This window comes from Balaenoptera acutorostrata, chromosome 1 (assembly GCF_949987535.1).
Source record: "Balaenoptera acutorostrata chromosome 1, mBalAcu1.1, whole genome shotgun sequence".
In the NCBI taxonomy this organism is placed as follows: Eukaryota; Metazoa; Chordata; class Mammalia; order Artiodactyla; family Balaenopteridae; genus Balaenoptera; species Balaenoptera acutorostrata.
The window spans coordinates 96,764,192-96,790,103 of NC_080064.1; the positions used below are offsets into that span (position 1 = coordinate 96,764,192).

Here is a 25,912-nt window from a genome sequence, read left to right on the forward strand (position 1 = left end):
CTGTCTCCTCTGCTCCGACTAACCCTCTGTCTGCCTTTTCTGTCACTTTCCTTTCTTTCCTGCCTCTCCAGATTTCTCTTCTTTAACTTCCTGCATTAACCCTGGGCCGGTGGTTCCTACACCCTGAGGCTCCCTTACGTTCCTCAGCTGCACTCATGCCCCCACTCCTGTCTTGTGCTTTATCCCGCCCCTGCTCCCCCTGCCTGCCTGCCTGCCTGCAGCAGCGACGAAACATCCATCTGAGGAGCCTGGGCCTTGCCGGGAGGGGCACCCACCCCACCCAAGGCCATCTAGTGCCAACTCCCTCCCCCACCATTCCCCTCACTGCACTTTGGACCCCTGGGGCCAACATCTCCAAGACAAAGTTTTTCAGAAAAGAGGAAAAAAGAAATTTTAAAAAAGGAACTCCACTCTTCATGACTTCAGGGATTAATTTTTTTTATACGCTGGAAATTGACTCCCCTTTCCCTCCCCAAAGAGGATAGGACCTCCCAGGATGCTTTCCCAGCCTCTCCTCAGTTTCCCATCTGCTGTGCCTCTGGGAGGAGAGGGACTCTTGGGGGGCCTGCCCCTCGTTTGCCATCACCAAAAGGAAAGGACAAAGCCACATGCACCCAGGGCATCAAGCCCTGCAGGCCGCACCGGGCAGGCCTCAGTGCGGTGAGGGCGCAGGGCCGAGGGCACTCCTCACCCCGCCTGTGCCGCCCCTTCCAGGAACTGAAAAAGCCCTGTCCGGAGAGGGGGCAGAAGGACTCAGCGCCCCCAGACCCCCAAATGCTGCATGAACACATTCTGAAGGGAACCCGCGCCCCTGGGTGGCGGCCGGGCCACCCCAGCCCCTCTCCTTTCCCTGGACTCTGGCCGTGCGCTGCAGCCCGGGTGTTTGCTCAGTTCGCTGACCCAAAAGTGCTTCATTTTCCTGCCCGCCCCATGCTGGGGAAGGCCAGTCATGTGTTAAGTTGCGCTTCTTTGCTATTGTGCGGGTGGGACAGGGAGGAAGAGGACAGATGGGGCTGGCCCGGTTGCCCCGTGCTGTCTCCAGCCCAGGTCTCCAGTCTGGGTTCCAGTGTCCACTCGCCCTCCTCTGAGACCAGACAAACCCCACTGACCTGCTGTGGCCTCTGAGACATGTTCTATTTTTATCCCCTTCTTGGAATTGGCTCTCTTCTTCGAAGGACCAGGTCCCTGTTCCTCTTTCTCCCCCTCACCACCCAGCTCCCTGCGAAGAGAGAGTTAATATATATTTTTTATTTATTTGCTTTTTGTGTTGGGATGGGTCCAGTCCCAGGGGGGTCTGATGTGGCCATCAGTCAGGTCGGGTGTGTACCCAGCAGTCCTGGCGAGGGGGCCTCAGGCCCTTCCCCTTGCTCCAGGCTGTCATCTCCCCACCTCTCCTCTCCCTCCTCAGTTTTGCCAACTGCTGTTCATCTGAGTCACCATTTATCCTGAGCATGTATTCCAGACTTGTCACCCATTTTCCTCTGGAGCAGGTGGCTAGAAAAAGAGGCTATGAGTAGAAAAAGTGTTCCTATTTCTCATTTGTAAGGCTGGTCTCTGGCTTTTCTGCCATGGATTCTTTCCCTGGCCTCTCCCCTCAGCAATTCCTGCAAAGGGTTAAAAACTTAACTGGTTTTTACTACTGATGACTTGACTTAAAAAAATACAAAGATGCTGGATGCTAACTTGATACTAACCATCTGATTGTACAGTTTGATTGTAACTGTAAATATGGTAGCATTTTGTGCGTTGTTTTTTCAGTTCCCCGTGCTACTGAATAAAACTAGTCCTGTGCGGGCTGAGCACTGTCATCCTGTCCTCCTGTGTGGGTCCCTTTCCTTCCAGAGGGGGGAGGCCTGGTCTCTGGAAAACACGAGCAGGCAGGGCCCTGGAAGGGCCAGGTCAGGGGACTCAGATATCCTCTCGACACCCCCAGCAGTGTCCCCCAAATAGCCTCAGTACTGAGCCCACATCCTGGCATTTCCAACGAAGATGTGGCCGTTAGCAGGAAAGTATGCTTCTCACCAGGACAGGAGGGACTTGTATGGCTGGAGAGGCTGCACAGAGCAGGCAGGATTCCAGCCCAGCCCCTTAGGGCTGAATCCCATCCTGGGAGCAGAATTCAGGAGGCAGGGAGGGCTGAGAGGCTGGTGGGAATTGAAAGGTGCTCAGTGACTAGGTACATCCTAACTTCATTCCTCTGGGCGGTCTCGTGTTTTTCCCCTGTCGGAAACGAAGCAACTACCCATACTCTAGCCAGCTGTGTGCTCTGCCACATTACTTCTGTTCCCAAGTTTTGTGTTTTTCGAAGGTCTGTTCAACAAACTAGATAGGGAGTTCACATGGGGGCCATAGAGGGGAGTTGTTAAGAACACAAACCCTGGAACCAGACTGAGTGACTTAATCTCTCTGAGCCTGTTTCCCTGCCTGCAAAATGAGGATGATAATGGTTTGTGCCTAACTGAGCTTTTATGAGAATTAAATGAGTTGACACATGTTAGTGCTTAGAACAGTTCACAGTGCATAGTAAGAGACCAAGAAACCCTGGCTTCCTTCCCTGGTGCTACTGGGTGGGGGGCGTGAAGGTAGAGTGCATAAAGAGAAAAAACAGAAAGCTCGACCCAAACGGAAGGAAGTAAGCAGGTAGTGAACTAGAAGGGCAGTCGTGGAGGGCAGGCCTCCTCCCCCGCGGACGCTGCCTCCTGAACGTTGCTTAAGCAGATCTGCAGTGGGACTGGAGGGGCAGTTAACGAAACCCTAGACTGACTTAGAGGGCGAAAGGAACATGCCTTGCCTTGTCCTCTTGGGCCACCAGGTGGCAACAGCACGCGGGTCTGCTGCTTGTTTTGCCTCGGAGGACCCACCGGGGCCTGGCTCACATGCAGGCCACATGAACATGCCATCTGCTGGCCACACCTAAGCGTGTGCCCGGGCTTGCCTTCTGTCAGACACCAGTGCAGGACGCGGTCGGGAGACGCACCTGAGGTCTTCTTGCCCCTGCCAAATTTTCTCCAGAGCCAGACACTCAGCGTCTGTCTCCACACACCCTCCTGCAACTCAATGCTTGGAATCCCAGAGGCTCAGGGAAAGGTGAAAGTGTAGGCAGCTGTCACTGTGATATAGGTGAATGTGTTAAATGAACCTTAAGATCAGCCATAAAAAGAAGAAAGCCACGGGGGGCCCCTGGCCCAGGAACAAGGGAAGGGCCTTTTAGTGCCTCAGAAGGGAGCCTATGGGCATGTAAACCTGGGGGGCGGGGCACCAGCTGGAACTCACTCCCTTGGCCCAGTTGCCTGCTGACTTCCTTAAGTCAGGGCCTGGCCTCCAAGAAGGAAAGTCCTCTCAAAACTCATAAGGAATTGGGCTGGTTCTGGCATTTCCAAGAATCGAAGGCTGTGAGAAAAGGGAGACCCTTAGTTAATCTGTTAAATGAATCTTTTGTCATTCATTTAACAAACACCCCCCATCTTGCAGTCAGATATTTTTTCAATAAATGAATAGAACTCTCCACCACATAAAAATCACAACATTAGGCACTGCAGAGGTTTATAAATCCTGGCACCAGCCCTCAAGTCTAGTAGGGGAAAGAAGAGGAGAACACCAACAATTCTAAAGACGTAAGGCAGAACATAACAAGGTGTTCAGGCATCTTCTGCCTGAGGCAATCAGCAAATCTGAACACCAGGGTACCCACCCGAGGGCCCCCTCATCCCATAAGTACAGCAAACAAGATGCTGAATTCCTAGGAGTATCCATTCTCTTGCCAGGAAAGGACAGCCACGTTTAGAATATAAATAATAATTTACCAAGACCCTGGTTTGATAGCCTCACATACTGTGAATTAAACCCTTCTTAAGTTGATCTGGACCTTCTAATAACATATGAAGCCTGGAAATGACTAGAAAAAGGCAGCCTGTTCCCATCGAATGCCAACAAGGGGGCTAGTCATAGCTTGATAAGCTGGAATCTCAAGGGCCTAGGGCCTATTCAGACCCCTGCCTGGGAAGCCCATCCTGGCTCCCTCATTGGAATTACACAGGAGTTTACTCCAAATCTGTTAGAAATTGGAGCAGGATTTATTTTCACATGTATACAGAATATAAAAATATACTCATTTCATTTTAGAAAAATGCAGACCAATGGAGTAAGCTTATCATAAACTGGCCTGTTAGGAGTCATAGAATCCACAGGAAACAAGTTCTGGAGACCAGATGCCTGCCTCTGCCTCTCCAAACAGGCCTGAGTCCAGTAGAGGATGTTATTCAGGAGGACTGCTCCTTGGAGAGCAGGGAGGTTAGCTACAGAGGCCATTCACATGTAAATGTCCAGCGAACCAAAGCCTGGGATGAAAATCAAACTCTGTGGAGCTGGACACAAGAGCGGGGGTGGATGAGGACAAACCACTCTCGAGCATTTCTTATTTTCTGTCTAACTTCACCACTGGGAGGCAACCTCTTTTTCCTAACTTGTTTCAACTGAGAGTTTGATTCCCCTCCAGCTCAACCCTAATCCACCCTATCTCCCATGGTCTCTACTCCTGGGGCACCAGCCACAGTGGCATCTCTTCCTTCTATCCCTGGGCCAGAATCTGCTGGAGTCAGGCCTGCCTCCAAGGAGAGGGCTTGGGAAGCTGATTACAGAGGTGAGTCCAGGCAGTGACTATAGTGGTTTGCTACTGAATTCTTGCTTGCTGTCCTGATCTCTTTACCTAAAGAGACAGAAGAAGGAACTGCTTTAAATTGCCCTTCTTTCACAAGCCCATTTGTCATCAGCTGAGTTCAAGTTCCTCAGGGTAGGAAGAAGTGGGACTCCCTGCCCCTCCAGGCTCCCCTCCTCATCCCCATCAAGGGAGAAAGAGACAGCATCTCAACCTGTCTTACCTGGTAGCTCCTGGGACTGCAACTTTCCTGGGGGGCTGCAGACTGCTGCGACCGGCACCAGTGATGGGAAGATTTGGTCGCTGAGAAACAGGAACTTGATGGGTGTTAACAAAAGACATGAGTTAGCAGAAGCTTCAAGTGACCTTCTCAAAAAGAAATACTGGATGAAGGCTGAGTGAGTTTGGGATTAGTGCCTTTCTTCCCACCCAAGATAAAAAACATAAGGTATTTGAAAACTGAGGTTCAAACTCTGCCCAGGCCCACATTCTCTCCTTAACTCAGCCTCCCCATCTTCAAACAGAGCTGCAATGAGGGTGGAGGAAAGTCACTGCTACCAACTCTGGGAGGGTGCATTCATGCTGGGCAGGGGTAGGTGTTCTTCCTCCTGATTTCTTATCCTTATGGCCATTCTTCTCACCTCTGTGCCCTGCGGCACTTGGTCTTGGAAGTCCTTTCCGAGCTGGCAGGGAATCTGGAAGAAGGGCACCTTTGCTGGATGGTACACTCCGGCTGGTGAGTGGCATCCTGCTGGCAGGCCTGGGAATGGCCGACGGAACAGGCAGTCGACTGGAAGGTTTAGCAGCTGCTCCCTGCGGCCGAGACAGGCGCTGAGAGTTGCTGGTAGAAGGCTGTGCAGCCAAGACTGGTCTGACGGAGGTAGGTGGGCCTGGTGGAGAGGAGCAGAGGAATTTTAGGGTCAGCTCCACATCCTCCCTCCTCCCATTCACCCACAGCTTTGCTGCCCAGGTCTTCTCACTTGCTGTTGCTCTCCCACTGGGACCGGCTTTCCCCCGGACTGGAGGAGTTGATCGGGCAAGAGGAGAAGATGCTGGGCTTTTGGATGCAGGGAACAGATTGCAAGTGGGCGACTCCTGAAACACAAAGAGAGGGGGAAAAAAAAGGACTAGAATGGAAAAATAATCTGTTCTGCTGGCTGATTAAGGGACAGAGGTGGAGAGCTGCCTAGATCCCAGTAAGAGCAGAAGTTTGCTGCCAACATCATCATCATCATCAACAATGCCATTTACTGAGAGCTTACTATAAGCATTATAGAGTTCACGCACAGATACGGTGGTAAGTGCTTTGCTTATGGTACCTCGTTTAATTCCAACAATCCTATGAGGTAGAATTTGACTATCTCTATTTTACCAACAAGGAAACTGCTCTATGCCTGTACTGAGTCAGGCACAGTGTCGGGGGCACACATCTAACCCAAACCCTCTACACTCACCCTCTTCATGCTGGAGGGCCTCTTTCCAGATGTTGCTCGAAGAGCCCTGACTGACAGCTTCCTATCGCTGCTCCGGAGTCGGGGTGTCAGGCTGCTTGGGGAGGGGGTGCTCCGAGCCAAAGAGCTCACGGTGGGCAGCAGGTCTCGGACAGGACTGTCCTTGAGCACAAAGGTCTCCCGCCGAGGGCTGGGCTTCACCCTTCGAGGCCCCGGGCCCTCACCGGTGTTCTCCCGCTCCTGCAGGGCACACTGTTCCAGATGAGTTGCCAGCCGGTTGGCTTCACTGAGGATTTCTTCCAGCTTCTCTGGGCTGAGGGGGCCTAAGCTGAGCCTCAGACTCTGGGGGGCAGGGGCCACTGCATTTGGGTCACTTCGATGGGAGAGACCTCGTCGGAGGGGTTTCTCCGGAGTCACCGACACTGCTGTATCTTCTTCCTCTCGACTGAGAAAGAAAACAAATCAGGCACCATGCCCACATGGAAGAGAGCAGGAGACTACAAGGGAGACTGGGCAAAACCCCCGCTACAGAGCCAGGAACACAACCCCAAACCCTGATACCCGTGCTGGCTGTGAGAGCTAAGTGATGAGACAGCCGGTTCTAGGAGGCCTTCAGCACTTACTGACATGGGAAATTATGCCAGGATGAACATGAAGCAAATCCACTTACCCTTCTTCTTAACACCCTGAAATCTCGTTCCAGCTTATCCCTTCTCCCCTCCCACAGTAGTGTCATAGGGGGCGAAGTCAACCAGCCACCCAGAAGCCCCAGTGCACCCAACCTTGCTAAATTACAAATCCAGACCTGAGACCAATAATTCAGCAGTGAGGGGTTAGAGACAACCATTGTTGGAGGAAGGTAAGTAGGATAAAGAGTCTACTACCTGTCAGATGGTGACAGCCCCCCAAAGTCCAAGGTCTCATCTGCTATAAACTTTACATCTGTAGGGGAAGAAAGAAGGAATGCCAGCCTTTGGTCCCTAACACGGCTCTCAATCACAGGGCCTCATTCTTCCCTCCAGCGTTTCCTTACCTTCTTCTAAATCTTCCATGTTCCAGCCAGCAGGAGCAAAAGTCAGCTTAGACCCCGGAGCTGGAGAGAAAATATACCTTTCCTCAGGTCTCCATCCTGCCCAAGGCCTCCCAGCTAGACTCAGGGTGCAAGCCAGGGGCTGGGAGTCACGCTGGAGGTAAGGCAGGCGTCCCAGCAGCAGCACCTGCCCCTGTTACTGAGGTACTGTTACCTGCGGGGCAAGTGCCGACAGATGCCCCCATCCTCCCATCTCCTTCCGCACATTGGCCCCCGCCCCCCTGCGACCCGACCTCTTCTCGTTGGGGCGGTCTACGCGCCCCATCCTCCTCCCCGCCACCACCCTCCGGGTTCTTCCTCTCCCCAAGCCACCTTTCTACTCCCCGCGGCACCACGCCCACACCACACCTCCACCCCACCCTCAGTTTTCACTTTCTGACTCGCCTCACCTCCCGCGGAAGGTGTTTTCCTCCCACAACCTAGTCCCGGGAACCCGCTCCGAGGGGGCGGGGCTCCTTTCGAATCTCTCAGGCCCCACCCACTCCTACCACACGCGCTCAATGATTGGTGAAGGCCAGCATCCCCCGCCCTTGTGGGGCGGGGCGGTGGAGGGGTAGCCCGCCGGAAGTCCGCAGGTGGGGGCCGAGGGGAAAGCCGTTCCAAGAAAGGCTCCATTTGGAGGGCTGAGGCGAGGAGGCCGCGAGCGCGCTTGCTTGCCCGGGAGACCTTGTTCGGTGTCCCTCCTGGAGCTGGGCCTGCGAGAGGCGGGACCCTGCGGCGGCGCGCGAGGGGACGGGCCAATGAGTGAGAGCTTCGCGCCCTGCCGCCCCCTCTTCTCCGCCCCCTCCTTCTCGTGCGGGGCAGAGCTGAGCTTTGACGCCCCTTGCGGCCGTCGGCCCTAGAACTAACGCTCTGCCTGAGGAAATTCGTTTTCTTGGGCTCACTCGGCTCACTCCATTTGGTAGCGCAGTGTTAGCCTGATCCCTCAGGTTTATTCACGGAAGCAACTAAACATTTATATTTTAGGTATTTTGAGGTTCTCCAAGACGTACATCTTCCATCGGCTTTTTAGGCGAGAACATTCGGAACCTGAGGCATCCAAGGTGTGAAGAAAACAATGGGATTTTCAGACAAGGAGATTTGGGTTCAGATTCAACCGTGGCTCCTCTGTTGACAAGTATATTGAGTATCTTTGACCTCTCTGAGCTTATGTTTGACCCCTCGCTTATCTAAGAGGATCGTGACCGTCACAGTACATGGTTAGGAGGATAATTATGAACATCAAGTTTTATACCGTGTGCCTTCCTCTAAATTGAAAGCTGTGGTGTAAAAAGCTTAAGCTTATTAGGGATTTTCTTTGTTGTTTCCAAGGGTTACCTGTGAATAGACTGGGCCAGCAGTTAACAGAGCTTCTCAGAAATATTCTAAAATTTTTAAGTTAAAAGTCCCGAAAAGAATGGTTGAAGAGCTTTCCCGTAAACAAAGAGCCTAAGCTTTTAGTCTCCAGAGTTTATGACCATTATTTTGGCGGTTTATCGGCTTTTTGTTTACTTCCTAGTTTTTAGTTGTGAAGTTGAGGTGGTGAGGTTGGCAGGAGTGAGATGTTACAGTAATAAATGCCACAGGGAGCGAAGGAGCCTTGGAATTTAGTGGTGTGATAAGGGAGAGGGTGGGGAGACCCAGGACTTGCAAGCTTATGTGAGGAAGAGCCGAGAGAAGAGGATTGCCTCTTTTTCCGTAGGTTTCCTGGTGACACTGGAATTTTAGTTGCTTTGCAGGTTTCAGATTCTTTGGAGGTAAGAAAACCGGAGCCAGTAGCTTCCCTCTCTTCAGGCAGGTAGTGGAGATCAGAGGGAAAGAAGCTGTTAATTAACTGCATTCCATCTTCCCCTAGGAGCAGCCTGAGTAGGGAAATTCTTCAGCCACTTTCAGGTAAGTGGAAGAGGCAGTTTTAGCAAGCTGGAAGTTAATTTCTCCTAAGGAAGCTCATCTCCAATTTTCTGTCACCAAATTATGATTTTGAAAGCTGTTGAAGAAAAAAAACAATGGATCTGCTTTCTCTTCCATCAGAATGACAACAAAGCCAGAAAATACAGATTTCAGGCACAAGAATTCTTCACTCAGCGTAAGGCCACTAATCTGGGAAATAATGTGTCCCCCTCAGCTCAACTCCAAAATGGTATGTATGAATAAGAGTTAAAGATTTTGGGTAAATTATGAAGAAATGAATTAATGAAGAAATTATACCCCCTCCCAGGCACATGGTAAGCCTTAGTTGAGAAGGTACTTTGAGCATAGTGTTGAGTGCATAAATGAAAAACTTAAGGATTCCGGTGCAGTTCTCCTTGAATGCAGGGAATTGCAACCTCTTGGTCACTGTGTACGTGACTGGCTGGCTCGGGACCCTGGCCCCTGCTCCCTGATGGCCCTCTCCACATTCTCAGCAGGGGTTCCACAAGTGCATTAGACCCTACAAATGATTTGTGTGACTATTTTCTCAGTTTTCCCAAGGATGCTACATAACTAGTAACATTCTAGATGCATAGGAAGAAGTTAATTTATGACATACAATGAATGCCTTGGGGCACTGGGACTTAATTCTCATAGAACTCCAGTTGAGAAAGGCTGGAATAGATACTTGGCCTCAACTGAAAATAGGCCTTTGGTCTGAACAGAAAAGCTCTTCTTCACACTCAGCCAAACCATATCCACTTCCTCCTCAAAACCTTGCCTTATATTTACTGCCTCCTAGAAATCTTTTCATTCTTAAACCCATCAGTGGGGGTCCCTGGGTGAAAGAGATGAGAGGAAATAGGGAAGGCCTGAAGTCAAACAGACGTGATTCAAATCTTAGAACTTCTACTTTCCAGCTACATAACTTGGAGCAATTTATAAGCTTCAACTCACTCATTTGTAAAGTGAAGATTAAAAGAGATAAAACCTGATGTTCAGTGCCTGATGCGTAGAAGGCTGTTTCAGTTCTGTATTATTGTGTAACAAACCACCCAATATTTAGTGGTTTGAAACAACAGCAACTATTCATCTGCTCATGATTTTACAGTTTGGGCAGGGCTGTGCAAGGACAGCCTGTCTCTACATGAGGAGTAGATTGGGTTTGACTAGGGTTGAGGGGTCCAAGGTAGCCACACATGTCTAGGGCTGTGGTGCTGGCTGTCCGCTGGGATGCTTGGTTGTCCTCCACGTGGCCTCCCATAATTCAGTAATCTATCCTGAGATCCTTTACGTGGGAGCTGACTTCCAAAAGCAAAAGCAGAGACTAGCAGACCTCTCAACTGGCATAGCATCACCTCCACTACATTCTTGTGGTCAAAGCAGGGCACATGGTCAGCCAGATTCAAGGGGGGAGAAAAAGACTCCAACTCTTGGTGGAAAGAGCACCATGACCATTCCAGGATGGGAGGAATTGTTGCTATCTTTTGCAGATTCCATCACAGAATGCCTTCAGTATCTTATTTGTTACAGAAATGAAAACATGTAAGCAAGAGCACATCACTTTTATTCTTTCCCCGGGGCTTAATGAGACTCTGCACTGGTTTCTTCACTATCTCCCAGCCCTCACATCTTAATGCTCTGTCTTTAATTAGCTATGTGTGTATTTATGTGTCCTGCTGTCTGTGTCTCTGTGATAGATGTGCATCCTGTTTTCCAACTTATACTAGAAAGCATAGAGAGGAAGAGAGCAGGTCATCTTGAGTATCCCTTTGAGCACCTAGTACTGTATACAGTTGTCATAGACTGTCTAGAGAAAAGGACAGTGTTCGGAACCTCTGTGGAAGAGAATGTAGTTATGGGAAGAGAAAGAGAAGTCTGGGGGTCCGCAGATTCCATACAGTCTGGCTAAAGGATTCCAACTTTCTCAATGGTTTTCGATATAGAAAGGCTCAAACAGATGGACACTTATGCAGCGAGGATCCACACCTTTATTTAGATTAGTCCAAACAGACACTATGCTGGAGCTCCTTAAGAACACAGTCTCGCCACAGGCTTCCTGTAGGCACAGAAAAGAGAGGGTATGTTGTGGCCATAACGGCAAAGAGCGAGAGCTCATCCAGGCTGCTGAGGTGACCTCCTTTCATGGTCCCTGGGTCCTGTGCTCTGAAATCTGTATTTACCCTGCTTCGTTGCTGGCACTGACTGGGAGAGATGGAAAAGGGCACTAAAAGTAACAAGGATAACACCAACACAACATGACATTAACCTTAACCTTAACCTTAATGCAGAGAGGGAATTGAGGGATGGCGAGAGAACTGGCTGTGCAAGCCAGCTGGCAGAGAGAGATCTCCTGAGAAGCTTGTACTTTTAATGCATCCCTCAAGGTTTTCATTTGCTAAAGATCAGTGAGAGGCTTAAGTAAATGGCTTCTGGGATGGAATTCATTCTTGGGTTTCATTGGCCAGGAGCTGCAAGTCAGAGGAGATGTTGGGAACCAGTTCTCTTTAATTCTCTCATGAGCTTCCTTTTCACCCCACTCATCAGTGTGTACACAACATTTCTGCTGTGAATGATTTAGAGTCTGAAGGAGTTATCAAATTCTAAATGATGGTCTGAGTTGCCCTTTGCCAGTAACGTGCTGCTTGGGACCACATCCCCACATGTTCAGTTATTGTTGACATATAATGATAACAGTGGTTTTCTTCTCTTGGAAGGGAAGGAATCCAAAATCTTCAAAGTAAAAAGGAAGCAAACTCATCTGTTTTTCACCATGCTTAAGATACTGAGGTAGAAACACTTAATTGATAGGAACATCTTCCTCTCTCTTTTTCTGCCATGTGGTGGTGGTGGTGACCTCAGCCATCCTCCACTCCTGATTGTTTTCCTTGACACCTTTTCTTACAGCACCTGCTCACTCCCTCCCACAAAACCCCCTTACAATTAGGTAGATGCTATCACTCTTCTTCAGAGGACCGCTAGGTTTAATTCCTATCATCAACTTGAGGAGTACAGATAGATAGAGGATGTGACAAAAGTAGACCTCATCTCTGGTAAATTCCCTCCACAGGGATGATAGTATTCACTTACAAGAAAAAAAGTGGTTAAAAGAAAAGTGGTTGCCAGTGAGTGTATGGTTGAAAGGCTCAGGAACACATATCTGTCTCAGACTCAACAACACTAGCCATAAACATGAAATACTCCATTCAGATCCCCTGTCCCTCTTTCCTTACCTTCCTCAGAGTTGCCCATGTCCGCTTAGGGTGCCTCAATTAGGAGCTGCAAAATTCAGACATCTCTCCGTGTTAACATCTCAGAAATCTCTGGGAAACCTTTCAGAGCATCGAGAAGGGATATACTTCCAGGTTTGGGGGGAGTCCATGGTGCTAATTAGGAGTCTATGCGGAGGGAAGAATAGGACATGTAATGGCCCATTCATTCCTGAGTCATGCTGCACATGCTTAGAAAGTGCCCACTGTGTGTCAGAAACTGGGCTGGACACTGGGGGACAAAGGCGAGGGCTTCCCTGGTGGCGCAGTGGTTGGGAGTCTGCCTGCTAATGCAGGGGACGCGGGTTCGAGCCCTGGTCTGGGAAGATCCCACATGCCGCGGAGCGGCTGGGCCCGTGAGCCACAATTACTGAGCCTGCGCGTCTGGAGCTGTGCTCCGCAACAGGAGGGGCCGCGATGGTGAGAGGCCCGCGCACCGTGATGAGGAGTGGCCCCCGCTTGCCACAACTAGAGAAGGCCCTAGCACAGAAACGAAGACCCAACATAGCAATCAATCAATCAATCAATTAATCAATAAAAAAATAAATCTTTAAAAAAAAAAAATACACTTTAAAAAAAAGGCGAATGAGATGGTCCCTGCCCTCACAGTGCTCACAGTTTATGGGGAAACAGATCAGTAAATAGATAATTATAAAACAATATTTTAAGTGCCGTGATGGCAATCTGAGCAAGGGGACAGGAATGGATAAATGAATGAATACTTTAAAAGCGGTAGAGAGGATGTGCAGTATTCCCTTTTAACCAACTAGAGACGAAAGTCCTCTGGTTTGTTTAAAAGCCCAATAAAAAGCTACAGCTTTCCTGGATTGAGTCAGATTGTATAGTTTAATGAAAAATGATCTGGGTGAGGTCCAGCAGACTTGGCCTCTTTTCCACCATAGCACCAACTCCTCAATTAACCAGCACTGGAAATTGCAGGTAAACTGATCAGTCACCTCCCTGCACTTCAGGTTTCTCCTTTGCAAAGTGGAAATAGTGATTCTTCCTATATTACAGAATTATGATGGAGAGACATGAGGAGTGGATGATAAAAATGGCTCCTCAAATACATCCTGACGCTGACAGTGATGAGAAGGCCTGAAGGGGAAGCAACCCGAGCCCTTCTCCATCTAGGCTTGTGTCTCTGCCCTCGACTTTCCCACCTGTGGAGAGAGGAGGTGATTGCACCCTAAGGTAAGAGTTCTGCCCTTACCTTTCACATCCACCCGACAGTCCACTGACGCCTCCCCCAGGGAGTTAACGGCCTTGCAGGTGTAGATGCCCCCGTCAAAGGGGCCAGGCTTGTGGATTTCTAGGGAGCAGATTCCCAGGTGAGTGAGGGCTCTGTACTTGGGGTTGCCTTGGATATCCATCTTGTTCTTTAGCCAGATGGTCTTTGGCTGAAAGATAAAGATGAGGGGGGTGAGTCAGGAGCAACCAACAGGACTCCAACCCCCCTGCCAGAGAGACAGCTTTGAATCTCGTGCCCAATTGCCAGCAGGTCATTAAGTGATATCTTCATATATGAGGAACAAACACTAAAAGCAAAACCGGAAACATTATCCACATCAGCCTGTCTTGGACACCAGTGCCCTGAGTGTTCCTACGTAATGTGCTGTGGAAGAGGCAGATGATGGTGACGGGAGCAAATGTTTTGGTTAGAATGTTCTTCGACACAGCTAAGGTTAGAGCAGAAGCAGGAAGCAGCACAGCCACCCACAGACCTCCCTGCTCACCTTGGGGGAGGCATGGACGCAGCAGAAGAGCTGGGTGTCACAGCCAATGACTGTAGTGCAGTCTGCCAGAGGCTGGCTGAACTTCGGGGCTTCTGAGAAATCTCACTGGACAAACCCCTCGGTCTTGTAAACAGTAGCTGAGGGGACCAAGAAGGGCCTTGCTGTAGTGCCTGAGAGCCCCATCCCTCTTCAACTCTTTCTCCTTAACTCTTCCCAGCTCTGAGTCTCGGTGCCTTACCTGCTCTCTGGATGTGGGCCAGGTCAGCAGTGACAGAGGCTGTCTGGCTGAGCCCACACTGGTTCTCAGCAAAGACTCGAAGTGCATAGGAGTTGCCGACAATGAGGTTGGAGACTGTGCAGCTGGCGCGGTGATAGCGCTCCAGCGCCGTGAGCCACAGCTGTGGGGCCCCGGAAGATGCCCGGAATGAAACCCCTGTTTTGGCAACTCACTCCGCCCCAGCCTACTGCGTGGAGCTACCAGAGCCCCATTCCAGAACGTGCTGTTCCTCCCTCCCTCCATCCCAGCTAGCCTCACCCCAGATTTGGTGTCAGCCTTCTGCACCGTGTACCCCAGGAGTGTGTTCCCGTGTCTTGGGGCGGAGTCCACTCCAGGGTAGTGCTGGAGCCCCAGACATCCACCAACTTGATACTCTGAGGAGAGCCTGGCTTCTCTGAAAGGGCCAAGCATGGCAGCGGGCATGGCACGCCTCACACGCCAGGACATCACTCCAGGAGGGGCCCCTCCGCTTCTGCTCGGCCACCCCTCCCTTCACCCACCACTGCGTCCCACAGCCCCGCTTCCCCGGCTCTCTGTGCTGATTCCTCTTCAGGCTGGGGTGGGAGCCCCCGAGGACCACGTCGTCTCCCATTCCCCCAACTGTACCGATCACCAGGGTGTCAATGGTGGCGGTGGCCTCCAGCCCGCTCAGCTGCACACGGAGCTGGTAGTGACCCGAGTCAGCACGCTGGGCCTCTCGGATGAAGAGGATGGAGTCCCCGCTCCCCATTCCACATGCTCACATGACTGGCGTCCAAGGCGCAGCCGTCATGCGTGCAGATGGCTTGAGGTTGGGGTTTGCCCTGAGAAATGGGGAGAAGGCTGTGAGCTGCCCCGAGAGGCCTCTTGCCCCTCCCAGCTGCAACAGGGGTCAGATCCACTAGGTCCACGTGGTGACTTGACTCGCAGCTGCAAATTCCTTGAGTGAGAGGTTGGTGGACTGTCCCAGCGGACTTCCATCTCTCAACAACAGCCTCAGGATCATGGGAAAGGGGGATGGCTTTGAGTCTCCCCACCTCTGAGAGTCTAGGTCATGGACACTCAGGGCAGCTGGGACTAAAAATAGCTGCCCAAACTCCTGAGAGCCCTCCAAACTGAGAGCTCCCAGACCCCTGCTGACTGAAGGACATGGATTAGCCTCATATCATCACCTGGGCATGCCCGACCTGACCTGACCCCAACACCCCACAGGAGTGCTGATGGAAGGGCTGTTTGGCCTCACACTTGGTGACATGCCCCTTCCATTCAAGGCTAGGACGACTGTCCCACTGCTAGCAGGACTCTTGTTTTTTGTTTCCAAATCAAAACCCTGGCCTGGCCCCAGTCATGGACTCAACGTGGGGCTGGCATGATCACCTGGAACGGGATTAGTAGATTCAGAGTGTCTCCAACCTTCCGGATGTAGGTCTGCCTCAGGGCCTGATGATCAGGGCCCAGATCTTGGGGTGCTCTGAGTGATGGAAAGAGAGAGAACAGGGGGTGGTGAGCCTTCCTGGGGGGAAGAGGAGAGTTTAGAGAAAGTAGAAGTGGATGCTGCATCTAGCTGTGCTCCATGGCCAGGTGACCCAGGCAACACTCAGCAAATTAAGCCCTCTCTCGGGGAATGGGAAGATAGCTCCCATTGTCTCACTGGGATTTAGGGATAAGCAACCAGCTGTGGGATCCTCTAGAGAGAGTTAAAGTCTCAGCAGAAAGAGCACTGAAGTGCGAGCCTGACACCTACTTCTTTTAATTGGTAACTCCACCATTGACTTTTCATCAACTGAGATTTCTTTTTTGTGTGTGCACAGACCAGTCCACTCCGAGTGGTCTGTCTTTCCACTCCTTTTCTACATTTGTCCTCAACAACACTCCTTTTATCAAGGCCACTTTCAATGTCAATCCTGACCCCCAAGTGTCCGCCCCGCTCACCAGTTTGGTGCCAGACCCGAGGAGAAAGCTTTATATTCTGCAGGCAGAGTCAACACCCTGGCCCCACCAGGACAGCACTGATGTCACTGCAGAGGAAGCTGGCGTCTGGTCCCTTCTCTGCAGAGCTGCCCTGTTCAGGGCCCTGCACAGTGTCTTCCAGTCTGTGGAGGATCACTTTGTACAGTCAGAATCTGGGAAAGATTAGGTCCACTGCTTACTCCCCCTTGATCTTCCAGGCGTGTTCCAGTGAGAAGAGAGATTAGATTATGTTTATTGGCTTCCAGGATGAAGACAGGAGATGCTCAGGAAAGTGCTGAGTGTAAGTTTGGGGAATGACCAGGTGTAACTTCCTCTCAGGATGCTTCCAGCAGCCTTGGCTGAGGAAGTGCAAACAACCCACCTGGGTTCCTTTGGGGTCCTGGCTGAAGTCTACTCCATTTTCCAGGCTTCTGGTGCTACTGCCTCCTCCTTTCTCAGGCAGAGACAGTCCCCCGCTGCTGTAGTCTTACAGGGAGTGTGACAGTCTCAGTTCCCACCAACTCCCCAGCCTCCCCGCTCCTTCATTCCTAGCAGTTGGAAGAACTCCACCCCAGCACACAACTGTGGCAAACAGCTCGATAGCAGATTCCGAACTTTTTGATAACACACATTTCCCTGTAAATACATCCCTGAACATTCACCCCAATGTATGTATGTTTACTTACAAATTGAACTGTTTAAAATGTACATTACATAATGCAGAATTTGAATGGTGAAATTGAAAATAAAATAAACGAAGTGTCTACGAAGCTCTTCCTACACCTCAGTTTGTAGATCGTTGTTTAGAGACCAGGAACTTCTGTAGTCCGCCCCAATTAGCATCTCGAGATTACTTGGGCTTTGTGGATGAATATAGACAGAAATATTCAGTGCACGCTGTCCATTTTATTTACCTAGTTTCCTTTTTCACCGTGTGGCTTGCGTTTTAACCTGGGTTGTGCTGTCTTAGGCTGAGCCTCACCCCTCTACCCTGACAGAAGTGGGAACTGCGTGGTATGGGGCCTCCAGTGCTCTGAGCGCTGTCCTGCCTATACGGCCCAGGGCCTGAGGCCTCAGCAAGGACTCAGCTCAGAGCCCAGGCAGCTGAATGACCCTGCTCGGCTGCCCTCTGTTCGACTTTGGCAGTTTGGGTGGAGGCGGGGCATGAAGAACAGAAGAAGTGTTGTGTGATGTGTTCCTCTCCTGTGGCTATCTTGGCAAGCAACCAAGGAGTTGAGAACAGGCGGATATGACTTCAGGGTTTTCTGCAAAAAGAGGGCGGCAATTGAAAAGGAGGGTCAAAACCTCATCTTGTTGGGCTTGGTTCCCCACTGCTGAGTGGGGACCTAACCCTTCACGCTTGCCGGGGAGAGGGCTGGGGAGAAGCCGGCTCTGCTGTCCCTTGCCCTGCCTACAGAACCTCTGAGTTAGGAAGGACCTTGGTGAGCACCCAGAGCAAGGAGAAGACTGGAAGGAAAGGGCTGGGAGAGAGAAACAGCTTTGCTGTTGACCTCACGGCCGGTTGTGAAGTCGTGCTGGCACCAGGACTCCCGTCTCCCCATCTAGGAATGTGTGTCTGAAGGACCGGTTCTCTGAGCATGACAGCGTATCTGTCCACTTACCTGCCCTTCAGTGTCCACCTTCACACATCCACAGTCAAGCGAGGTGTTAATTGTACTGACCTTGGAGAAACATGGCTTTCCCTGACGCCCAAGGTCTTTCTTCTCCTCATATGCCAGGAGGGATGTGAACCAAAGGCTACAGCCCTAAAGCAGAACCTCGGTTTTCTAAGACCAGGTCTGAGACAGCCGCAGTTTGTCTATGAGGTTTTCTCCCTTCATAGAGTCTTAGGTAAAAGACATTTTGAAAAGTCCTTTGAGAGCCCTTGGCTTCTGAGCTGTGTTGCTCTCAGCACTGAATTTCTCTCAGACAGAATACTGTCTTAAAAAGGAGTGGAGGGCTTCCCTGGTGGCGCAGTGGTTGAGAATCTGCCTGCTAACGCAGGGGACACGGGTTCGAGCCCTGGTCAGGGAAGATCCCACATGCTGCGGAGCAACTGGGCCCGTGAGCCACAACTGCTGAGCCTGCGCGTCTGGAGCCTGTGCCCCGCAACGGGAGGGGCCGCGATGGTGAGAGGCCCGCGCACCGTGATGAAGAGTGGCCCCCGCACCACGATGAAGAGGGGCCCCGCTTGCCGCAACTAGAGAAAGCCCTAGCACAAAACAAAGACCCAACACAGCTATAAATAAATAAATAAAGTAGCTATTAATTAACAACAACAACAAAAAAATACAGGGAGCTGGAAGCAATGCTTTAAGAAAAAAAAAAAAAGGAGTGGAGAAGGAAACTACTTAAAGTCTAGAGATCTCGATTTCTCTTGATTAGAAAATCCTTCCTAATTCTACCGAATTTCATCCTGCTGAGGTTTATGCCCATTTCCTTATTCTCTGCTCATGGGAAATAATTGTTCCCATCCTCTCATAACTTGGTTTCACATGGCTAAAGACTTTCTGCCAGCGATTCCCTAAGGACTGTGTAGTTCAGATTGATGGTATTAATTATGGCCCAGAGAATGAAGGAACAAGATAGACACATTGAAAGAGTGGAGGAGTGTGTGTGTGTGTGTGAGTATGCAAGACTGCGAGTACATGTGCGTGTGTGCACACACATGCACAGGCCTGTGTGAGTGAACGGTTAGCAAAAGAGGGCAAATGCACAAGGCAAGCTATGGCTCCCAAAAAACCCCAGAGATTTCCAGGGATCCACAAAGTACCAGCATTTCTTACAGAAACATTAGCAGATGCATAGGGTGTGGCCTTGACCTTATTAGAAACTTGTCTGGAGGAGTGTGGTGGGAAAGAAATGTGGTGACTTCAAAAAAACCCCCAGAAAACCTTGTGAAGGACAAGAGTGTCACCTCCTTGAAGGCCATGAAACTAAGATCAGAAAAAATAAAAGAACACAGAAATAGGCAACACTTCTCTGAGGAAAAGACTCCATCACCCTCTCCCCTTGTGGCAGTCTCCCCCTCATGCTGATGACGGTAGCCCTGGCTCAGTGTCACTTTCTCCAACACTTCTCCAATCATGATTCCTGATCATCTCAACACCCAGACTTCCAGTTCCCGCAGGGCCGCTCCCAGCCTTACCTGCCACTCCTCCAATGAGTCTGTCCTCCCCTGCTTCAGCCCATGGTTCCTTTGGTCATTGTCTAGACCAATAACTATAGCCACTCTAGAATCTGAATTTCAAGCGTCCCACTCTCTCAGCACCACCTCCATGACAGGGATGGCTAATTGCTCACAACAATTTGTGCATATTATCTCTTCCATAGTATAGGGATCTCTGAGAAGGAGCTGCCCCACTTGCTGTATGACAATGAGACTAGTTCTTGCCAGTGAAATGTGAGTGGAAGTGATGAGAATCACTTCTGAGTCGAGGCTTTTAACGAATGAGTTCTCTATTTCCTGTCTACTAGCTGCATGCAGATAATCACGGGGCCCTAAGGCATGGCAGAGCCACAAGATGGAAGAGGCCCAGGTCCCTGAATTAGTGCTGGAGAACTACCTGCTGAGTAGGAATGCTTGCTTTTAGTTGTTTTGCTAGTAAGGAATAAACATCTATTGTATTTGAGCCTTAAATTCTGAGGCCTGTTTTATCAACTCGCATAACCTAATGAACAGTCTCTATCCCTTCAGCTCCCTCCCTCTAAAGCTCCGCCAGCAGTGATCCTTCAGCCCACTGAGACCTCTGACCCATTATCTTCCCACCCCTTCACTCTCCATCACCCCTCCATGTTATCACTTTCTTTCCCACCCAAATTAGATTCCATGGTCATTGTTAGACTCACTCCCTTGCATACCCACTCAAAGCCCTAATCCTTTTCCACTTCCTAGCAATACCCAGCCCCAGTTAAATATACCCCCTCAGTGTCTGCATCCACACAGCCAAACATGACTGGGGAAAAATATTACAAAACTATGCTGACTTTAAATTGATGGCCATTGCCTCCAAATGGACCCTGGCCGATCTGCCAGACTTCCCTAATTCACTCAATCTCCTGTTCTCCTGGGTGACTGTTGTACACCCTCTTCTAAAACTTCCATACCTTCTCCTGAATCCTCATTCTCAGTTGACAATCTTGCTAGTGTCTGAAGCCTGCCTATAGCCTATTCTTTCTTTTCTTTTTTTTTTTTTTTTAAAGGATGTTTTCTTGATCTGCAGATATAGCCTATTCTTAACTCAGCAGCCAGAAAAGTCTTAAAACCTACACCTGATCATGCCAGATCTCACCTAAAACCCTGCGCTGGCTGCCCATCTGTCTCAGGGTTGAACCAGTGTTCACAATGGTCCTGCTACCTCTTTGACACAAAACCTGCTCTTCTCTCCCTCACTCTGCTACAGCCACGGTGGCCCCAATCCATAACGCACACTCCTGCCTCAGGGCCTTTGCACTTACTCTTCTCTCTGTGGAAAACCTTCACTCTCAATATCTGCATGCATTGTTCTCTGGTGTCCTTTAAGTTGCTGCTCAAATCACCTTATTAACAAGACTTTCACTGAATATCCTGTTTGAAACAGCAAGTACACTTCCCACCCCAGCACTTTATACCCTCCTCTTTCTCTGCTTTATTTTTCAGCATAGCAGTTATCACTTTCTGATATTTTATATATTTTATTTGCTTATTTATTATCTATCTCCTTACTAGAATGTAATCTCCACAAGGGAAGTTATTTTTGCCTATTTTGTGCATTTTTGTAACAGCGCCTGGCACATAATAGACGCAAAGTAAGTATTTATAGAAGGAAGAAAGAGGATAGGAAGGGACGGTGGGAGGGTGGGAGGGAGGAAGGAAGGATGGTCACTTCAAGGCTAGGGATTCAGCTTCCCAAGCCTGGAAGACACAGAACAGTCCAGATTGAAAGAGGACACAGGGTCAGTTGGAAGCAATCGAGCTGAGATCAGCAGACGGGCCCTCCTACTGGGTCTCAGGGTCCCGTCTTCTCCGTGTCAGGGTGCAGTCTGTCCCATGGCTCTCACTCTTTCGAAAGCTCTCCTCTGGCCCCTGCCCAGCGTTGCCTCCAGGACACAGTGCCTTTGTGTAGTGTTGAGAGTGACAGAGGATGGTTTCCCAGTGCCGAACACCTACTTCTGCTTATTTAGCCATGGAGCAGTCTTTCCTGACTAAAAGCTGTGTCGGCCAATTGCAGTTCATTTTAGTGTCACAAATATTTTTTTTTTTTTAAATTTATTTATTTATTTATTTATGGCTGTCTTGGGTCTTCGTTTCTGTGCGAGGGCTTTCTCCAATTGTGGCAAGTGGGGACCACTCTTCATCGCGGTGCGCAGGCCTCTCACTATCGCGGCCTCTCTTGTCGCGGAGCACAGGCTCCAGACACGCAGGCTCAGTAATTGTGGCTCACGGGCCCAGCCGCTCCGCGGCATGTGGGATCTTCCCAGACCAGGGCTCGAACCCGTGTCCCCTGCACCGGCAGGCGGATTCTCAACCACTGCGCCACCAGGGAAGCCCACAAATATTTTGAGGCCTGCTCTATTTCATGTGCACTCACATGCTAGCCGCTGTGCCCTTCTATGTCCCATAGAGCTCCCCATAAGGAAGAGGAGGCATTAAGAGGAAGGAAAAGTGCTTGGTGCTCACAGGGAACTTGGGGGCCATCTAGTCCAGCACCATAGCAGCCCCCCTGAAGACCTCTGGTTAGGCTTCAGTGATTCTATGAACTCCCTGAACTTTGTTGAGTATTTTTCTTGGAGCAAGAATCCACAGCTTTCATCAGATTTTCCTAGGGATCCATATCCACCAAAGGGTTAAGAACTCTGATTTAGTTCAACCTCTCAATTTACAGATGAGAAAATAGAAGCCCAGAGGGGTGGATTGACTTGCCTTGGGTCACAGGACAGAGCTAGGGTTTGAACTCATGTCTTCTTTTCCCAACCGGATAACAGATGCAAACACTTTGCACCATGTCACAAGGAGTCCTTGCTGCTAGTGACCTCTGGGATGCCGGTGGGTTGAGTCGCTGGGTGCTGGTGGCCCTGAGGCCACACACAAGATCAGGGCCCTTCAGGCCGCACTTGGGGGCTGTGGCCAGGGGCTGTCAGGAGGCAGGAGTGTGGGAGGGATGAGCGCCCTCCCCCAGGGTTTTGTGGAGACCAGTGGTCAGAGAGTCACCAGTCCTGGCTCTCAGTCTCCCTCTGCCTGTGACTTATTCCCTGGGCCTTTTGGGGAAGAAACTGTTTTTCTGCCTCAAGACCACTCCAGCCTAGTATGTTCCCAATAACTTCTGCTCTCTTTACCTGTTTTTCAGTGGGGCAAACTCGGTCGGCTCTCTGCCCCTGACATTCAAATAGCTTCTGAAGACCCAGCATCTTCAATCAGGATGATAAGAGGCAGCAAACTTTCCCTCCACAGCCCTATTTGCAGGGAGAACTCAGTCTTCATCCCTGACTTGGAAATAATTTATTATCTATTCACGTCTTTGTTTGGCCTCTTCCAAGGCACTTTGGATTATCTCAACAATCCTTTCGACTACCTTACCAGGTAGATACTATTACTCACCATTTTACAGAGAGGAAACTGAAACTGAGCAGTCCATTGACTTGGCCAAGGTCACGGAGCTGCTGGAGGTGGCCCTGGGAATTGAGTCTAGATGCTGTCTTCTTTTCCTACCTCTCCTTACCCAGGGATTCCACGGTGTCTCGTTTGTGGTCTTTGCATCCTCTGCACTCAAGACTCCAAGGGGCCAGAAGTGGGGACTTTGCACAGGGAACTGTCTTAAATGTTTCGTGCAGCCCCCGTAGCTGCTTCCGCTGATTACCTCGCAGGAGAGGGGAAGAGCCAGGCTCCCGTCTTCCACTTCCGTCGGCTGAGCCAGGTGCAGTGGGAGCCACCCAGGGTAAATGTCACAGAGCTGGTAGCTACAAAGGCCTCAGCCAGGGGCAGTCTGGGAGGTGGGCAGCAGGGCTGCTGGCAGGGAACTCTGGGGCTGGAAGGGGCACCCACCACCTCCTAGCTCGAAAATGCCTTTATGCTGAGAGGCTCACAGAGACCACAGACAGGGAGCCAAATTCTTCTTCCGGATGGTCTCTGCTTCCGTGGAGCTCAGGCTCAAAGAGGCTAGGGTTTCCCGTGGGAGCCAGTGGAGATGTTGGGGTAGGTGGAGGACCCACGGCTCTACCGAGGGCGAAGCGGAGCGTCACATACTGTTCACCACTTAGCCTCCCGGTGGCTCTAAGCTTTTTGTTTCTTTCTTCTCCAAATCCAGATGGACACCATCTCACCCCTCATTCCCTTCCTGACTGGCGTTGGTATATCAGGTCCCTGTGACAGACATATTTTAAAGGTAAAAATACAAACCTATCATTATTAGTCACTGTAAATTGCCACAAACATCATTCACTGACTTTTCAGGTAAAAAGCAAAAACCCAGCAGAGACATTTGAGCAGCAAGCGAGAATCCACCAAGGAAGGGGGTGGGGGCTCCAATGGATGCTCCCCCATCCTAAGTACCAATCCCACGAAGCCATTTAGATCCGCAACACCTACGGAGGTGCAGTCAGGGCGGTAGCGCAGCCTCCCAGCTCCCACCGCTCACTCCCCATCCCCATGGATCACCTTCTGTGGGGGGCAGGAGCTGGGGAATGGGGCTGACGGCCCCCCGCCGAGGTGAAGCCTGGGCTCCGTCAGCATCTCGGCTAGGCTGGCTTCTTTCACCTTAGGTGTGGATCCCGAGGCCACCTCCAGAGCTGTGGCCGCCTCCATGCTGGGCCACCCCAAGCCTGGGCTCCAGAGGAAGATTTTCACTGTTGGTGGTGAGGGAGGGGCTGAGCACCTGCTCTCCAGCCCGGCCTCCCCAGGGTCCCAGCCACAGGGTTATGCAACAGGGCTGGCCTGTTCCCACCCAGCTACTCCCAGAGGGCTGAAGCAGGGGCTAGGGGAAGAGCGGGGAGCAGACCGCAGCTCAGAATAGCTGCAGGAGGAGGACCCGGTAGTCCTGTTATCTTGGGAGAGAGATGACACCTCTCTCACAGCACCAGGGAAGGAGGGGAGCGCTTGAGCTTCAAACAGCCCCTCCCGACCCAGACCATCCAAATGGGGCCTCTGGCTTCTGGCAGGAAGATTGGGTGACATCTTGGCTCCTGACCTCCAGCTCATCCGAGGGTGTCCAGGTCCAAAGGAAGGGGCCCCAGGATTAGCTGATTCACAGGCACACCTTTAGGTAGTCTCTCCCTCTCTGCTCCCACATTCGCTGAGTTGTAAAGTCTCGTCAGCTCGGCCTTTATGGGGGCGGCCCCATCCTCTCCACTCCCCCCGTGGCAGTGCAGGGTAGAGTCTGCACCCTGGAGCCAGACCCCCCGGCTCACTTTGGCTCCATCACCAATTGGCTGTGTGACTTGTAACCACACATCACAGTCTCTCTCAGGTCTGTTTCCTCATCTGTGAAGTGGAGATAACAGCCATAGGGTTGCTGTGAGGATTCAAAGGGGTAATCTGGGTAAAGTGCTTAGCAGAGTGTAGCCGACTAAGTGCTCGATAAATGTAAGCTATTTTTAGGTTGGGCCAGCACTTGTCCCTTTCAAAGCTCCCTTGCCTATGAGATAAAGTACAAATTAAGTGAGAGGCAGCAGTGATGGAGGGGAGAGCCAGGAGCATAAGGTTAGAGGACTTGAGTGTGACTCTGGGCTCTGCTACTGATTCATTTGCTAGGTGACCCTGGGAAAATGACTTACTCTGAACCTCAGGTCCCTGCTCCATGGAACGAGGGATGATGATGCCACAATTGTGTTGAAAATAAAATGGTAAAAGTATATGAAAGTGGCCAGAGCACAGTAGGTGTTACATACTAAAGGTCCTATGTGATTTCTAGGCTCACCAGACCATCATTTATATGTTCCATGCACTCCATCCAATCAATCTGGTTTCCTATCATACTCTACTTTCTCATCTCCAGAAGCTGGCATCCCCTCTGTGAAAATACATACATACATACATACATACATACATATATATATATATATATATATATATATATATATTTTTTTTTTTTTCTTTAAGTAGACTTAAAGAGCAGTTTTAGGTTCACAGCAAAGTTGGGTGGAAAGCAGAGTTCCCACATTCCCCCCTTCCCCTCCTCTCCTTTATTTGTTATGGAAACAAATGAGTATGGTTGAATGAATGAGCTCCTTACTCATTTTTCCCCTTTAGCCCTCAAATTGGGGGCAGTCATTAGGATTCTGGGAGCCTGTTACTATCTTGGGGTGTGGGACAGAAGCCCAGAACTCATCTTTGTAACCTGTATAGGGACTGAGGGCTAGGACAACCTGCAGACACAGTTGGTGCCCAGGAAGCTGTTTATCAGGAGCTAGGATGACTGAAGAGGGTGACCGTGGAGCTTGACCTTGGGCTGGTGGTGAGAGGCTGCACTGCGTCATGTCAGGATTTGTGTAAAGGCCTCTTGGACCTATTTCTCTCGTCTGACCCAGCCAAGGCCCTTACAAGTCCAGACAGTACACCAGGGGACTCCCAACACCCCCTCTTACACCCCACTTAATCCATGCTTTGATGAGGAGGTTGGCCCAGGCTTTTGGTCTTAGCTCC

The 25,912-nt window shown here is 50.5% G+C and overlaps 3 protein-coding genes and 1 long non-coding RNA gene across 10 annotated transcripts in view; 2 read left to right on the plus strand and 2 right to left on the minus strand.

Moving 5' to 3' along the window:
• CELSR2 (cadherin EGF LAG seven-pass G-type receptor 2) overlaps positions 1-1,808 on the plus strand; it is a 25,014-nt gene extending 23,206 nt beyond the window's left edge. For 2 of the 5 annotated variants that reach the window (XM_007169470.2, XM_057550394.1), the window contains one exon: positions 72-1,808. In XM_007169470.2, the coding sequence (XP_007169532.2) occupies positions 72-99 (28 nt within the window). In that variant the 3' untranslated portion in view covers positions 100-1,808. The remainder of the gene's footprint in view (positions 1-71) is intronic. The other 3 variants (XM_007169471.2, XM_007169472.2, XM_007169473.2) reach the window with 3 other exon arrangements.
• Positions 1,802-14,408, minus strand: PSRC1 (proline and serine rich coiled-coil 1). Of its 3 annotated transcripts, XM_007169468.3 has the most exons (11): positions 14,329-14,407; positions 14,091-14,227; positions 13,568-13,754; positions 12,319-12,483; positions 7,139-7,198; positions 6,990-7,047; positions 6,109-6,550; positions 5,635-5,749; positions 5,296-5,544; positions 4,878-4,971; positions 1,802-4,705 (listed from the first exon to the last, which is right to left on the minus strand). In XM_007169468.3, the coding sequence occupies exons 4-11, from the start codon at positions 12,335-12,337 to the stop codon at positions 4,702-4,704; spliced, it is 1,041 nt and encodes a 346-aa protein (XP_007169530.1). In that variant the 5' UTR covers positions 12,338-12,483; positions 13,568-13,754; positions 14,091-14,227; positions 14,329-14,407; the 3' UTR covers positions 1,802-4,701. The 3 variants fall into 3 exon arrangements, with proteins under 3 accessions (XP_007169530.1, XP_028019183.1, XP_057406383.1); XM_057550400.1 differs by lacking the exon at positions 1,802-4,705 and having other exon boundaries at positions 4,874-4,971; positions 14,091-14,408; XM_028163382.2 differs by lacking the exons at positions 12,319-12,483; positions 13,568-13,754; positions 14,091-14,227; positions 14,329-14,407 and adding an exon at positions 7,585-7,632.
• LOC130708619 (uncharacterized) lies at positions 8,112-9,293 on the plus strand. The gene is made up of 3 exons (XR_009008898.1): positions 8,112-8,238; positions 9,030-9,067; positions 9,206-9,293. It is a non-coding gene; the product is annotated as an uncharacterized LOC130708619 (long non-coding RNA).
• MYBPHL (myosin binding protein H like) lies at positions 13,267-24,076 on the minus strand. The gene is given in 10 exon segments (XM_028163383.2): positions 13,267-13,280; positions 13,568-13,754; positions 14,091-14,152; positions 14,414-14,488; positions 14,974-15,085; positions 15,087-15,170; positions 15,724-15,817; positions 22,309-22,409; positions 23,359-23,488; positions 23,910-24,076. Coding segments are annotated over 10 exon segments (1,026 nt in total).
• Positions 24,077-25,912: the final 1,836 nt, after the last annotated feature.